A 15,188-nucleotide genomic window follows, 5' to 3' on the forward strand; every position below is an offset into this window, starting at 1 on the left:
AAAAAAAAAAAATGTTTCAGAAATATATGCCCTCTTTGAATTAAATGGCATATTTTATATAAAATAGCCAATAGCCCTTCATAATATCCTTCTTCTACGATTAATCAAAGGTAAAATCATGATGACAGACACATTTGGGAAAACAATGCACAGAGACATTAAGTGATAAATTTGACGTGTGCATTATTGGTTCAGGAGAACATTTCAATAAAGACAATATACAGTCAGTTCAACTGAATACAGATGTACATCTATATTACAGTGCAGCAGTATCTGTACTCAGTTTTATCAATCCAATATCAACAAAGGCATTTATGAGGTGTATATACAAATGCATAGAAAGAATTTTCAAGCTATAGTGTGGTCACAAACTAATGCATAGTACTCAGGAAACATGTATAAAATGTAAATAAAAGTCATGGTTCCAGGTGCATTAAGAGTATGTACAGATCAGCTTATATATCTTTTTCATTCCATTTTTAACATACTGTAACTGGAATCAAAACTTTTACCATGCTGTTGTACACAAGGTATTTTCTAAATCGTACTTATTTCGCTCAAGTCATTTGAGTGCCTTTTTACTTTGTGAACATGAACGTTATGATTAAGAAAACAATTTAATCCATTTAATATACATAATGTGTAGATTTAAATAAATTTTGAAAATCATAAATACATGCAGCTGGTTGGCTAAAAATTATCACATTTTATATATTATAAATATGGAAAAACAAAATTCATAAAAATCGACAGTGTTCACTTGCAATAATTTTGCATGAGCAAAGAACACATAGTATGGCTCGAGAGTTGATAGCTAAAGGTCTTCGTATTGACATACAACGTAACGTATGACATTTACTGAATACATTTTCAATGTATTTAAAACAATCTACACCTGGCCAAACTAAACACTGAACAGTGTATAAATTAAAGCCAAAATAAAATTGGTTGAAAATTGTAATTCACGCTGACTTTAAAGTTTAAGATTGTAAATGCTCTCAGGGTACGTTTACACAAAAATGATATACTAAAAACGGAGATGTTTTTCCTTTTTGTTTTTAGATGACAATGTTGTCAATACAATCCCTATTCACATGGATCCATGAAAAAAAAAATCGCTGTTTTATCCATGCAGGCCAGTAGTTAGCGTGCGATGCTATTTTGTAAAGAAACACTACAGGCCTATAGACTGAACACGCAATGCGCAAAGCATGACATCACAGTTTTCACAAATTCGATAGAGACGATAACTGTAAAAAACGGTATTGTCATGTAAATGGCCAAAACGCACAAAGGTTTCCTGTTTCATGTTGAAAACATTGTTGTGTAAATGGACCCTTAGTGTCATCAAATGGAATTACAAAGATCGTGACTTTTCAAACAAAAATGGAAGCCTTGCACATTCAAGTTAAAATTGGCCCCAATCTCACATTAAAAATGAGGAGGATTAAATAAATAAAAATGACTAGACTATATTGTAATTGTTTTGATGTTGAAAAAAACTGACCTTTCAATCACTGAGGTGGAAACCCAACCATAAAAGGGTTTAGTTTGCCTAATTTTTATATAGCCAATGGCACATACTTAGTTTTCATACAGATTATTTGTGGGTAAATGCTAATTCTTGTAACCATTTTAAAAAGAAATAATTTTCTTAATATTTTCATACTTAACACTAGAGTAGCAGCACGTCCCTCAAAAGACCAGAAACAGAAAAAAAAAATGTATTATCTTTCTCAGGGGTGAAAAATTAAGATGATAAGAGATGAGCGGTTTGCATGTGCGTTTCACAAAATTGTTTGAAAAAAAAAATGGTGTATCTGACTGATCGTTAACAACAGGGGAAATAACAAGCAAGGATGTAACCACATACTTGGAATTGGAAAGACCAAACGTGCTGAAATCATTTAAAAAACATGGTTATCACAGGCCTGATAGCAAGAGGCACATAAAGCCAAGGAAACACGGAATTATCCGAATGAAAGGCTCATAATCAAGGAAAGTTAGATTTGGACCAGAGTAGACAATAACACAGTAGAACAGATAAAGGAACAGAAACCATGTTGTCCTGAGTACACGGTAGCCAGCATTTAAACATAGCAGCATTAAAGCAATGTCCATCTCAGTGATGAATGTACATGTCTTCAGTCCACTCCTCCGCCTCCACGCACCTCTCCCTCTCCCTGTCCCGCTCCCGTCCCTGGTAGTGATAGTGGTTGTGGTGTGGGTGAGCGTAGTGGTGTGATTGTTGGTGTGAGCGCATCTGTATCGGCTGTCTCTGTTGCCTGTTGTGCTCGTTGTGCTCCAGCTCATAGTCCTGCTGCCCGTGGTGGGAATAATCCGGCTGAATGTCTGCGGTCCCGCCGCGGCGGTGGTGGTGATGTCGATGGTGATGGTTATGGTCCTTTTGAATTGTAGTCCTGTTATGGTAGACCTCGGTTTGATCCGGGTCGCCCTCACCCGGGAGTGCGCGCCTGCTCCGGGACTCTGTGTGCGAAGCGTCTTTAGTGGGAAGCTGCTCCATGTCGGTGGGCTGCTGCTGATGCATGTGGTGCTGGTGTTTGTTGTGGGGCTCGGTCGGTCGGCTGGTGCTGGAGCGGTGGTGATGATGATGATGGTGGTGATGGTGATGGCTGCGTCTCTTTGGCTCGCTACGAAGGAGCCTCTCCTCCTCCTCAGCCTCCTCCAGCACTTCCTCTTCTTCTTCCTCCTCTTCCTCCTCCTCTCTCGTCTCCTGAGCCTGGGGCAAAAGCTCCTGCTGGTTCTCTTGATTTCCTTTTCTCTTGGTGGTGGCAATCTTCTTGCTTTTCTGTTCGTCCTGTAAATGCGATACATTAAATGAAAATTAGAGATTTGTGGATTTTAGATAGCTTTGAGGCCATTTAGAAAAACAGCCCAAAACAGTCATTGTACCATTTATTTTCTCCATAGAGGAATTTTGGGGATTTTTAATGATTACATTTAAACTGACAGACCCATATGTCTGATTTTCAAATACTTTTTTGCTTTAAATCAAATTTTGTAATGTTGGGATTCATCTTGTAGCTAATTGGTTTGATTCCTTATATATCTTTAACTAACTGCTGCACTCATCCTGAATGACTCATCCTTCACAACACTGATTTTTTCCAATCAGATGCTCTATCATGAAGTAACGAATAGGAACAGAGTCATAGGTTTGATTCCCAGGCAAAACAACAACTGATCAAATGTGTACCTTTAATGCAGTGTAAGTCACTTAGGATAGAAGTGTCTACCAAGTGTTGGGGAAAGCTACAGGAATAATGAGTTAATGCATTACAATGTTGTGTTACTCCCTAAAAAAGCAATCATACAGGCCTACCAGTAAAACAAAATTCAGACATCACCACCAACTCTTCGTTTATTGAAATATGTAGTAGTTCAACAAATTCCTAGGTAAACCCTCATGTAAAAAAAAAAACAAAAAAACCCCCACAAATAACAGCCTACTTAAAAGTACAAGTAAGCAACTGCTTGTTTAGCCTTGTGCAAAGACAATAAACTACAGAAATGGCACTAAACTGCCCTACTGTAAAGTTTACTTACGACACCTAATAAGCTATTACTAATATGAAAAAGTAGAACAAACTAGCAGGGACTGACACTAAAGGCATTTTACCTCAGAGACCACCATCTCACTCAACGAAGGTCCATTAAGCTCAAGTCTTCTTTAAATGTCCAAGAGAGTTTAGTAAGAGGTAGGGAGGAAATTGTAAATGTCAAAGAATGACACACCAATTAACAAAATTTCAGGCTCTATGGAGCCTGTAGATGTTTCCAAGCAGTCATAATTTAGGACTTGCACAGAAGAACGAACAAGACAACAAGTAAATCTAATAAAATCTGCTATAATGTGGATAAAACTGGAGAGCCATTCAATCAAATAGTAATAGAAATTAGTACTAAAACTTTAGGATACAAAAATATACAGCATTGTCAGTGAGAGCATACTTGAGATGAAATATGAGATATGTGATGTGTGAGGAAAATAAAGAAAATGGAAAATTAGGTGAAAATTATGAAAATATTATTGAACTGTGTGTATTTAGGATACATAAAATGCTAGCAATGAGATAAGCCTTTAAATGAGATGAGACAGTTGGACATTTTATTACAGAACGCTACACAATACATAATGGGAAATGTGGTAGAAATTACACTGTTTAAGATTTTATGAATATATGTACACTACCTTTCTAAAGTTTGGTGTCAGATGTTTTTTTCTTTGAAATGAATGCTTTTTAATTTAGCTAGTACATTAAATTGATCAAAAGTGACAGTATTTTAAATAAATGATGTTTTTTTGAACTTTATAATTATCAAAACAATTCCACAAAAATATCAAGCAGCACAACCGTTTGAACATCTATAATAATAAGTATTTTTTAACACCAAATCAGCTGAAGGATCATGTGACACTGAAGACATTTTAAAATGTAAGGTATTTCTGTGATGGCAAAGCTGAATTTTCAGCATCATTATAGAAATCTGTAGGCTCTATCTGTATAGTTCAATCTCAGTAGTTCATCTCCTGTTTTTCCTCAGAGTGTGTCCAGTACCTTAGCAGGTGTGGGGCTGGTGGGGAGTGTGTTTTCTGCCAGTTTCTCCAGCATGGGGTTGGGAGGTTCCATTTCAGGAGGGTGTGTGGCTCTCCAGTAGGCCTCCAAGTAATCAGCGATGTGTTCACAGGCATCTGACAGCTGGTTCTCATCCAAGATGACATCGAACAGCTCCTGTGAGAGAGACCAATAATGGTGACGTCACAACAAGTGACAATGAAATGAAGCCAATAGCACTGCAGGGAGGCTAATCTATGTAAACGACTGCATTGGGTGCTTTGTAACATGATGCAGTGTACAAATAACAGTCTCTCGATAATCATATCCGTTTGTGATCAGGCCTTCTAGTTAGACTTGAATTATAAATAAGGGGAGTGTTGAAAGAAGGCTATCAAAGAGGTTTGTAATGTGGGTGTTCATATTGATTTTCTAAAAAAAAACTGACCCTAAATTTGTTAGAAGTTATATATCAAGAGCATAACAGGGTGACATTTTGTATCACGATTATAAATATAATGATCTGGATTTTAGCAAAGAGTCAACTGCTATCATATTTAAGTATTTGGATGGCACACTTACATTCGGACACTGGGCCAGTTTGTCTGCGGCCACCATCTGGACATTCAAATGTTTAGTCTGAGATTTGCCCCTGGTCTTTATCAGTCTTGTGAGAACCTGAACAGCAGATGAAAAAAGGAAGGAAAAAGGGACAGGAAGGATGAGTGGGAGGCATATGGGTGTGAAAGTACGGTGGACGTTAGGTCATATTGGGTCACAAGAGAAAGGTTAGTGTTTTTTTTCTGTAACTGGTCTTCTTTCAACGAAGCGTTTCCTGTGTGAATGTATTAGCTACACATTCAAATGCTTGACAGTGAATAAAAAAATGCTTTCTGTAGCCTAGTGACAGACAGATAGATCTTATTCATTTCACAGAAATTTATCATTTTGAACAATGTAGTACACTTTGAAAGGAAATAAATAAAAAGACAGGTGGTTATCAGAAAAACGACAGGTTTATCAAACAAGCTGATTTATAGTACCAGATCAGATATCGCTGTTCTGACAGAATGATCTTGTTTCTGCCTCCTAGTGGCTTAAATTCATTTTTATTCCATTATAAAACTGACTGAATTCTTGAACATATTAGCAAACATGCCATTTTTGAGCATTTTCTCAAACTAGGAAAATGACAGAAACCAGCTGGAACTGGTTGGTACACTGAATTAAAGCTGAATGATGTTTTTTTCTGATCTAGATATTTAATGGATGACTTTGATGGAATTATTGAACATTATTAAAGGGGTGATGAACTGAGAAATCAAATTTTCCTTGAGCTTTTGATATCTAAGAGGTCATCGTATTATAAGAATATCCTGTAAGTTTCAGAACTGAAAACGTCCTTGTTAGTCCAATAAAAGCTTTTATTTACACCAGCCTCTGAAAACGTCCCGTTTTGAAAAGTGGGAAACTACGTATGACGTCGAAGGGGTTAAAACACCACCCCCCGCAGAAGAAGATCAACACCTACTTCAACACGGCCGGTTTAGCCCCGCCCACCGATTCGCGCATTACACGCATAGCTAAGTAGCCTACAGGCTACATGCCTACCTCGTGATGACAAACCGGATCGTTCTACCGAGCAATACAGAATATTTTGCAGTGCCTGGTTGTGGAAGAAAGCTTCCTCTGGATTCCAATAGGACTTCATGGATAAACTTTATTTTTAATGACGTTCCAGCTGATGAGGGTAAAACATCGTCGTCTGTTCGCTTCATTTCACTGAGGATTGTTTTGTAAACAAGACTGGATTTGGAGACCGATTAAGAGTAAAGAACGGTGCTGTGCCGTCTATATTGGATCTGACAGGAATTGTGCAACACACGGACTCTGGGTCGAACATGTATGGGCGAATCCGGTTGCCATTTGACAACATTGGACGTTTTCCCCCACATACACCGACGGGTGAGTGAAACTCATTATAATATGCAAAACTGTTATCCACTCACAGCAGTGGGCGTTTATTTCCAAGTCTTCAGTGCGACACGCCCATAAAAACCGACCGTTTTTCAGGAAGGCTCACAACTTGGGTAGAAAATAGCCTATTACTTATTCATTTTGATGTTTTTGAATGCAAAAACCAAGCGAACGTCTTAAGTTGACCTCAGACAACAATATAATAACATTTTAAAAGCCAGTTCATGACCCCTTTAAGTTCATAATAAGGGTTGAACATAGTAATTCACATTAAATAAGTCCTGTTTTGTCATTTAACTCTTTAAAACCTACAATAAATTGTTTTATAGATTATAAGTCTACTGCAGAATGTGGTGCATCTTTATGCAGTGTTAACTAATCACCAATACAACCGCATCCATACATATTCATTTAATTTCCTACAGATTAAATGAACGATACGTATTAGGAATTACATCATATAAAATGAAAAAAAAAAAACTTATTTTTCATTTAAATGCTGTTCTTTGTTTACTTTTTAACAAAGAATTCAGAAAAAAAGTATCACGGATTCCCCAAAATCTTCAGCAGTGCAACTGTTTTAAACATTGATAATAATCAGTTCTTGAGCACCAAATCGACAGAGGAATAAAGTATTATTATAATAAATTATCATAAAATAAATTGAGACTGGATAAGCATGAGAGATTTCGGTAACAGTTAACATGAACTAACAATGAATAATGCTTACAGCATTATTAATCTTAGTTGATGTTCATTTTAACAGTTATTAATACATGCTTAAAATCAACAGTTAATGCACCGTGAACAAACAATTAACTATTTTACATTAATAATACATCTTACCGACCCACATTTTTAAACAACAGTATCTGTTTCATTAGTAAGCAAATGATTGTTGTGAGAAATGTTTGCAAGTTCTGTGAACAGAATTTCTGACCTTAGGTGATGAAATCTTGACATACACCAGGATAGGGGCCAATGAGGTCTTGCTTAGTTGGATAGGGTGGTTAATGGTGTCAGCATCCAGAACCACAAGCTGTAGGCTGCGTGCTAACTCAAAAATTCTCTCAACCTCTCCTTGGATTTGAGCTGTAGGGACAGATAAAGAAATAAATTAGGCTAGTCGTCAACCTAAAAATCATTATACCATCTTATTATTACAAATATTATTCTATCAAAGTAAAATATTAATGTAAATATTATTAAAATAATATTATAAAAATATTATTCTATCAAAGTACAAATGTACAAATACTGCTGAATGGCAGCCAAAAGCACTTAAAATGGAATGGAATGGGAAGCTTTGTTTTGTCCAGTTCCACTAATACAAGTAGAAAGAAAAGAAGAAATAAAGCTTTTTGCTTTAAGTGTCAGGTGAAAGTCCCATCTTTAAAACTAAACACATTCCATTCTCAGGTCATGCAATATGTTTTTGAAAATAGAGATGATCTATGCTGACAGAACAGTTCCTCATCCACAGGAAGTAAAAGAACAATGAAGGTTTAAAACTTGCTCTTTGCTCTAAATTGAGCAAACTTTAATGATAAAAAAACATCACAAGTGAGTTCAAAATCAGCTCAGACGGTGCTCAATGTTTTCTTTCACATTTTTCTTTTTTAAAATTTAAATCATGAGGGGAAAAATCTAAACTATTTTAGTCTTTTCTTGCATGATTTATATCTTGTTTTAAAGATGTTTAGATGTTGTTTTTTTCTCAGAAAAACAAACAAAAAAAATACTTCTTAAGCAGCGCAAAACTTACACTTACACATACACTCCATACTTTGGCTTGCATTTATTTGACCGAAAAAAAAAAAAAATCACAAATTATGGAGATTTTGTGGTGTCTAACACAAGCCGAAGCTTTTAGGTGCAGTGACCACCATCACTAAAAGTATCAGGGTTCTTTGACACTTATAGTGTTCTCTAAAAGAGGTAAAGCAGTTTTACACCAACAGGAATGAGTCGGGGAACATAGACAAGCTACTGCTGTAATACATACCAGCGGCATCTGAGTAGAGAGCAATATGAGGAACAGAGTGGAGAGAACCAGAACCAATCAGATCCTGTCAGCTAACCAAAGCTAGCTACACACCTCAGATCCACACCCACTAATGTTAAACAGCTACTTAAAATTCACCAAAAAAATGAAAATCATGCCATCATTTACTCACGCTTGAGTTGTTCCAATCGTGTATGAGTTTCTTTCTTCTGCTGAACTCAAAAGAAGATATTTTGAAGAATGTTGGTAACCAATCTGGTGGGCCCCATTCACTACATATTCTCATTCCACTCGTTCTTACATATTCTCGTTCCACTCATATTCTTCAAAATATCTTCTTTTGAGTCCAGCACAAGAAAGAAACTAATGCAGGCTGCATCATGGGAACAACTTGAGGGTGAGTAAATTATGACATTTTTTTTTTTTTCATTTTTGGTTTAACCATCTCTTTAATAATTAAAATGACAAGATACAAATTTTTGTGTTGTGAGAATTGCACTAATTTAAAAGCAGTGGGAGTTTATCTGCAAGTGGGATCTTTTTTTATTGCACAAACAGCAAAAATAGTTTTATTAATCAGTATTTCAGTATTTCTGTCTTGTTTTCCTATTAAATACATAGAACTAAATAAATATAGGCTACTTAATGAAAAATGTTATTTAATATTTTGTGCAGTTTTGTTTATCAGGTACATTTATCTCGTTTTAAAATATGAAATTATGATTTTTTTTTTTCACATTGAACTATCAATAATCTCTGGTCCTTTTATCCCAGCTTTTTAAATACATGATCTGAAGTAGCCTTAGCCTATATGCATTTGTTTGGGTGCAAGGACTAATATGTTCTTAAGACTCTCTCTGATTCCGAATTAGACAGAATCAATATTAACTCAATACATTCAGAATATATTATGTATTTGGTATAGAATGACATAAAAGACCAAGTAGTGATTACCTAAACTAGAGCGGGTGTTGGAGCGATCCATGATGGCGTGCTTGCTGGGGTTGTTGAGGATCGACCGCTTGGCAAGTGCAATATCTGCCGTCACCCGGGTGATAGTTATTCTAATGACGGATTAACAGATTAGAAACAACATTCTATCTACACACAATTATTACAATAGCAAATATTCACTGTGATAAGTCAACAGTCCATTAACTCCTTAATCATGTGTGCCATACCTTCCTTCAAATCTGTGTTTTAAAAAATCAAAGAGTGCTTTTTGCATCATGTCCGTAACCTGTCCATTCAAATACAAGAGAGTAAATATGCAATTCATTAATAACACTTCATGAAAAAAAAAAAAAAAAAACTAAAGTGTAGGTTCAGTTACGTACAGCAGAGGGCAGTACACATTTTTACATAATAAGTGTGGAATAACGAGAACATAAGAACATTATCCTCTGCTATAAGATACATTATACACAATTTAAATTGAGAATGATACTTTGTTTTAAAGGGATACTCCACTTTTTTTGGAAATAGGCTCATTTTATAACTCCCTTAGAGTTAAACAGTTGAGTTTTACTGTTTTCGAATCCATTCAGCCGATTTTCTGATATTTAGAAGCCTATCAGTAACCAGACAGTTTCTGGTCTCATTGACTATAAGTAAAACGGTAAAACTCAACTGTGTAACTCTGGGGGAGTTGTAAAATCAGCCTATTTCTAAAAAAAAGTGGAGTATCCATTTAAGAGTAAAATATTGTCTGCTGAGCCTCTGGGTCCTTTAAAACAGAAATGTTATATGGAGAGGAGACAGTGGCAAACGGCCCTCACCTCATAGCCCTTGAGCGAAGGCCCCATGAGCACCACAGGACGCATGGAAGGCACAACATCATATGCAGCCAGTTGCTCTCCCTGCATTTAAAGACACTTGTTGAAAATATGCTTATAAGCAGGCACTATATAAATATATTAACATAAATGTGTATGTTGGGGTCATATTAAAACAATTATGTATTTGCTCACCGATTTCTTCTTCACTTGCTGAACTAAAGATAAACATTTTGAAAAATTAGAAATTTAATTACACACACAGACACTTAAAATGGTAACATTATTTATGTTCCACATACATTCTAATTAAAAGCACTGATGAAATCCCAGTTTAGTGGATGATAACAATTTAGCAATGACAAACATTCTAAATTCAGTAGTTTGTCTAATTGCTAATAAATACTGTGAATAATAACACACGCACATGTAAATAAAGACAGAAAGAAATAATAAGCGCACCTGTTGGAGGTGGAGCCGTTTTCTTTGCATTCAAATCATCTTTGGCAGCACTAGCCGCTTTACTGTGACAAAAAAAAGCATTTTTTTTTTTTTCATAATGAATGTTGGAGTGATAGGCCTATTAAGGGTGATTTCACACTATCCTTTTGGTGCACATCCAGGTTTGATTGACATCAGTGTTTGATTCATTTGGATGATGTTAACACCGTTTTCCGAACTGTTTTCCATGTCCGCATAAAAAGGGGTACGGTTCACTTCTCATATGAACACAATTGTACTAAATCGCGAAAGTGAACCGACATCTCATGACATGTGATTTTATAAAACTGTGTTTAAAGGGGTCCTATTATGCCTTTTTTTAAGAAGTCTTGATTTTGTTTTGGGGTGTATTAGAATACATTCATGCTTGATTGTTCAAAAAACGCATTATTTTTCACATATTTTACATTATTACAACACCTCTCTCCCCAGTCTGGCTCGAACACGCCGATTTCGATGAACCCCCTTCTTCCGAAATATGCTGTGCTAATGTTGGCCGCATACATCATAAAGGATGTCTTATTTCAGAACAGTAACAATTATAAAATTGACGGTTATTCCTAGTGAAGCGTAAATTGTTGTAATTTCTTAATGACTTTAGAATGTAGTGGTCAGTTTACTGAAATGAAGCAGCCTCAATGACGTATGCGGCACTCCAGAGGAGAGGACACAGCCTTCGAAATGAGACACAGCTAATGTATATCTCATTTGAAATGGACCGCGTTTTTTAAAAACATTTGTAGTAGGCCTACATTTGTGGCAGATAGACGCAAGTGCCTTTACGTGCTTTGAAAACAAAACTCATACCAGTTCAGACCAGGCAATCGGAAGTGTGAAAGCACCCTAAATGTCTGATTCGTTCATAGAATGAGAACACAAAGATACAAAACGAAGACCCCACACTGCTTTAAATGAGATTTGTTTACTTGGCCAGCGCTTTGGCGGCCTTCCTGGCCTGCACCTCTCTCCTGATCAGAATCATCTCCAGGTTCACTGGGCTGGGGATAAAACCAACCTCTCCCCCTTCTTTTACAGGCCGTCCAATCCACCAGTCATTGTTAAACTTCTGTAAACACCAACAACAAAACAATACCATATATTAAAAATGTTTATATTTACTTAATGTAATGGTTGTGCAGGTGATCTGTGAACACACTGACCTCTTTGATATGTAGGAAGTCTTTTGCTTCAAAGGAAACCCCATGCCCTGGTATGGGGACATTGTCATCATCTGCAGGAGTGTAGGTGAAGTTTGTGCGAACGGCGAAAGCAACCGGCTTATACTGAATAATAGCAACAAAAAGTTAAGATTTTGAAAAAACACATGAATGTGACAAATTTCAGAATCCATCAGGATCCTTTGTGAGCATATGAACTGTTGGTGTAAAAAAAATCTCTGTCATTGAGGTTGTGTACGAGTGTGTGAATGAGAGCAGACAGATACTTTGAGAAGGGTTCTGCAACTGGAAACACTGCTGATTTGAAAAACGGCACATGTGCTGCATTGCCCCAAGCAAGTTACTAATAATAGCTTTCATCCATTTACCTTCAAACCAATTGCAATGCACAAATTCATTCTTGAAGAGCTCCATATCAGCCCAGTGAAGGGTAATGCAGTCTAATGGCATCTACATGAGGCTTGAGGACAGTGCCGGTTTGAATAGATATGATGAGACTGAATGTACTTGAGATCAATAGAATTGAGTCTGCACAGCTCTATAACTTGTCCTTCAAGTGCTGTAAAATTTGCAAGTATAATTTATTTGGAGTGCAGCAGGGTAAGCAACATGCGAACATCAGATCTGATTCGTACATATTTACTAACCTTTACAGTAAAAGGACAAAAGGACAATTGTTTCATTTTTTGTTAGCAACTGAGATTTTGTGATAAACAGTTGGTTTGTTTGGGTAGTGATTGCCAACTAATTGTGTGTAAAAAATGTGGGAATTCAGTTTTGTGGATTTCAACTTTGCTTTGTTAAATCTATAAAACAAAAAAAAAATTAAAACATGAAAGGATTTTAGGATAAAAATGTCTTAATAAATCACAATCTCAATCACATGCTTTTTTGTTTGTGTATTTATTTCAAATTTATTATTTTTGAGAATGTCTTAACAAGAAAATCTGGTATAAATAAAAACCTTACTGAGCCTTAATAAAGACACAAACATTTTTTCTATCTTAAAAAAAAAACAATGCTCCAATGGACAATATATAAAACAATATACAAAATAATAAAGAAATCAAACTAAATATTAATTCAAACGTGAATTCATTATATTATTTTTTGGATTCAAAAGGAAGTAAAATGTCAGCTCAATGGCAGTCTGTCTGTTTATAGGCTGGTTTAAAGAGCCGATGCTCTTTGGGAGATGGCGGACTGAAGAAGCACGTGATACTGTCTGCTCAGTACCTTAATTAAAAAGGACCTCAGGGAGCTCATTCACACAGGCAAGGGGGTTTCATTCAGTTTTTAGAGCCTAGCTAATCTGGACCGGTGATAAAACACCAAAGCATTTGTCGTTGCATTTACAATTAACTATGGAGCTTCTTATCAGTTTTTGGACTGTGTAAAGAATCAGAAAAGGTACAAGTGATTTGCGTTTGTCAGTTGTGTGTAGACCATTGATTTGGTAGAGTACAAGATTTAACACTGGCGTACTATATCAACCAGGGCATTTGCTAATTAGCTTTTTCGACACAGCTACCTTGTTACTTTGACAGAGGAAAAAGGGCCGTGCAAAATTTATGAGCACATCTAAAAAACGTGATATATATTTCAGTCCTTGTGGCCAACGTCACCGGTAGCAGGAAATTAGCAGCCGAGAGAATTATGGACTTGCAATCTACCTTGGCCTTGTCGAGCTGGACTTGTGCATTCTTCTCCTTCTCCTCAGTGGCCCCTGTGTCCTGACGCTCCGCCGAACCCTACCACAGTCAAACAAGAGTAAGAACTACCATTATTATTATTATTATTATTTATTATTGCATACAGGCTCACTCTCTTTAACAAGACATTTCTCTCCATTCCGTCTCATTCTGAGCAGCAAGCACTTGCCTGTGCTTCATAGTGTCGAATACATAGTGTCGAATGTAACACTCAGAAGAATTATGCTGAAACTATGCCATCTTTGATTATATAATAAAATAATAAAATGAGGCATATGCTCTGATATGTTGTTTTCAGCAGAGATCACTCCACTATATGATGACAGTGCCATCAAAGACACAAATAATCCAAAGCTTTCTCATTCGGGGCTCCTTCATCAAATTTTATTAGCAACTCCTCACAAGGGGCACTGTTCAAAGTCAATGTCAGGCAATTAGAACTCAACGTAAAACCGTTTAGTTCTGTGAAATTGAGCTTGTAAATTGATATGACCATAATACTCCCTATTATTTTTTAAAACTAATGTATGACAAAGTGCTACCACAAAGCAAAGACTATACACTCTTAGAAGAAAAGGTTCTATATAGAACCTTAAAAGATTCTATCAGCGCTACATATTTGGAACCCCTAAAAGGTTCTATACACAACCCTTATTAAGGGTTCAATAAGAAAAAAGTTCTATGTGGAATGAACGTATTAATGAATGCATGTGATGTGAATGATCACAATATTCAAGATATGGGGGTTAGAAAATGTATATATTTATATCATTTTATTTAGTTAATCAATATCACACGAAGAGTGCCATTTAATTTTTTTTCTCCTCTAAAAATGTGATACATTGTAATATAATAATGTAATATAGAATAATGTAATATATGAATGAATAATAGCCTAAAGAACCTTTGTGCCAAAAGGGGTCTTTCTTGTCATTATAGAACCTTTATAGCATAAAAGGTTCTTTGGAGTTGAGTAAAGAACCCTATGCTTCATCTACAGAACCCCAATGAACCCTTTTTTCTAAGTGTGTAGGTTTATAAAATTCCATAACACAAATGTCCATAATGTTTTCAACCCAGTGATGTGAAAATAAGTTGATACTAAATATATTTTATAAGTCCTGCTGACCACATGGAAGGGTTTGATATTACATTACATAACATTGGCACCTTCACAACAAAAAACAAAGCTGTAGAAATGTGAATTCATCATCACATTGCAAATTATTTTGGAGGTCTCCAACAAAAGGTTTACATGCATCCAAGGTTAAAAAGAAACACTTTAGTTTTCTCATAATATACATCGCACATCTTTCACAGTGTCTAAAACAGTTCGATCAAGGGTCCAGTCTCGCTCTAAACCCATCCTTTCTAAGAGCATAATCTGCTCTGATTGGTCAGATAGTCCAGTCTGTTGTGATTGGTTGACCAATGAATGACAGCCTGAAGCTAAACCCATTTCC

At 36.1% G+C, this 15,188-nt stretch overlaps 1 protein-coding gene across 2 annotated transcripts in view; it reads right to left on the bottom strand.

The window, feature by feature from the left end:
• Nucleotides 1-163: 163 nt before the first annotated feature.
• cacnb2b (calcium voltage-gated channel auxiliary subunit beta 2b) overlaps nt 164-15,188 on the bottom strand; it is a 33,481-nt gene continuing 18,456 nt past the window's right edge. For both annotated transcript variants that reach the window (XM_039677738.2, XM_039677741.2), the window contains exons 2-13: nt 13,687-13,764; nt 11,996-12,118; nt 11,762-11,901; nt 10,797-10,858; nt 10,530-10,552; nt 10,338-10,418; nt 9,741-9,799; nt 9,514-9,623; nt 7,495-7,646; nt 5,160-5,255; nt 4,581-4,754; nt 164-2,818 (exon numbers count right to left, since the gene is read on the bottom strand). In XM_039677738.2, the coding sequence (XP_039533672.1) occupies nt 2,123-2,818; nt 4,581-4,754; nt 5,160-5,255; nt 7,495-7,646; nt 9,514-9,623; nt 9,741-9,799; nt 10,338-10,418; nt 10,530-10,552; nt 10,797-10,858; nt 11,762-11,901; nt 11,996-12,118; nt 13,687-13,764 (1,794 nt within the window). In that variant the 3' untranslated portion in view covers nt 164-2,122. The remainder of the gene's footprint in view (nt 2,819-4,580; nt 4,755-5,159; nt 5,256-7,494; nt 7,647-9,513; nt 9,624-9,740; nt 9,800-10,337; nt 10,419-10,529; nt 10,553-10,796; nt 10,859-11,761; nt 11,902-11,995; nt 12,119-13,686; nt 13,765-15,188) is intronic.

This window comes from Pimephales promelas, chromosome 5, assembly GCF_988280905.1.
Source record: "Pimephales promelas chromosome 5, fPimPro1.hap1.1, whole genome shotgun sequence".
Taxonomy (NCBI): domain Eukaryota; kingdom Metazoa; phylum Chordata; class Actinopteri; order Cypriniformes; family Leuciscidae; genus Pimephales; species Pimephales promelas.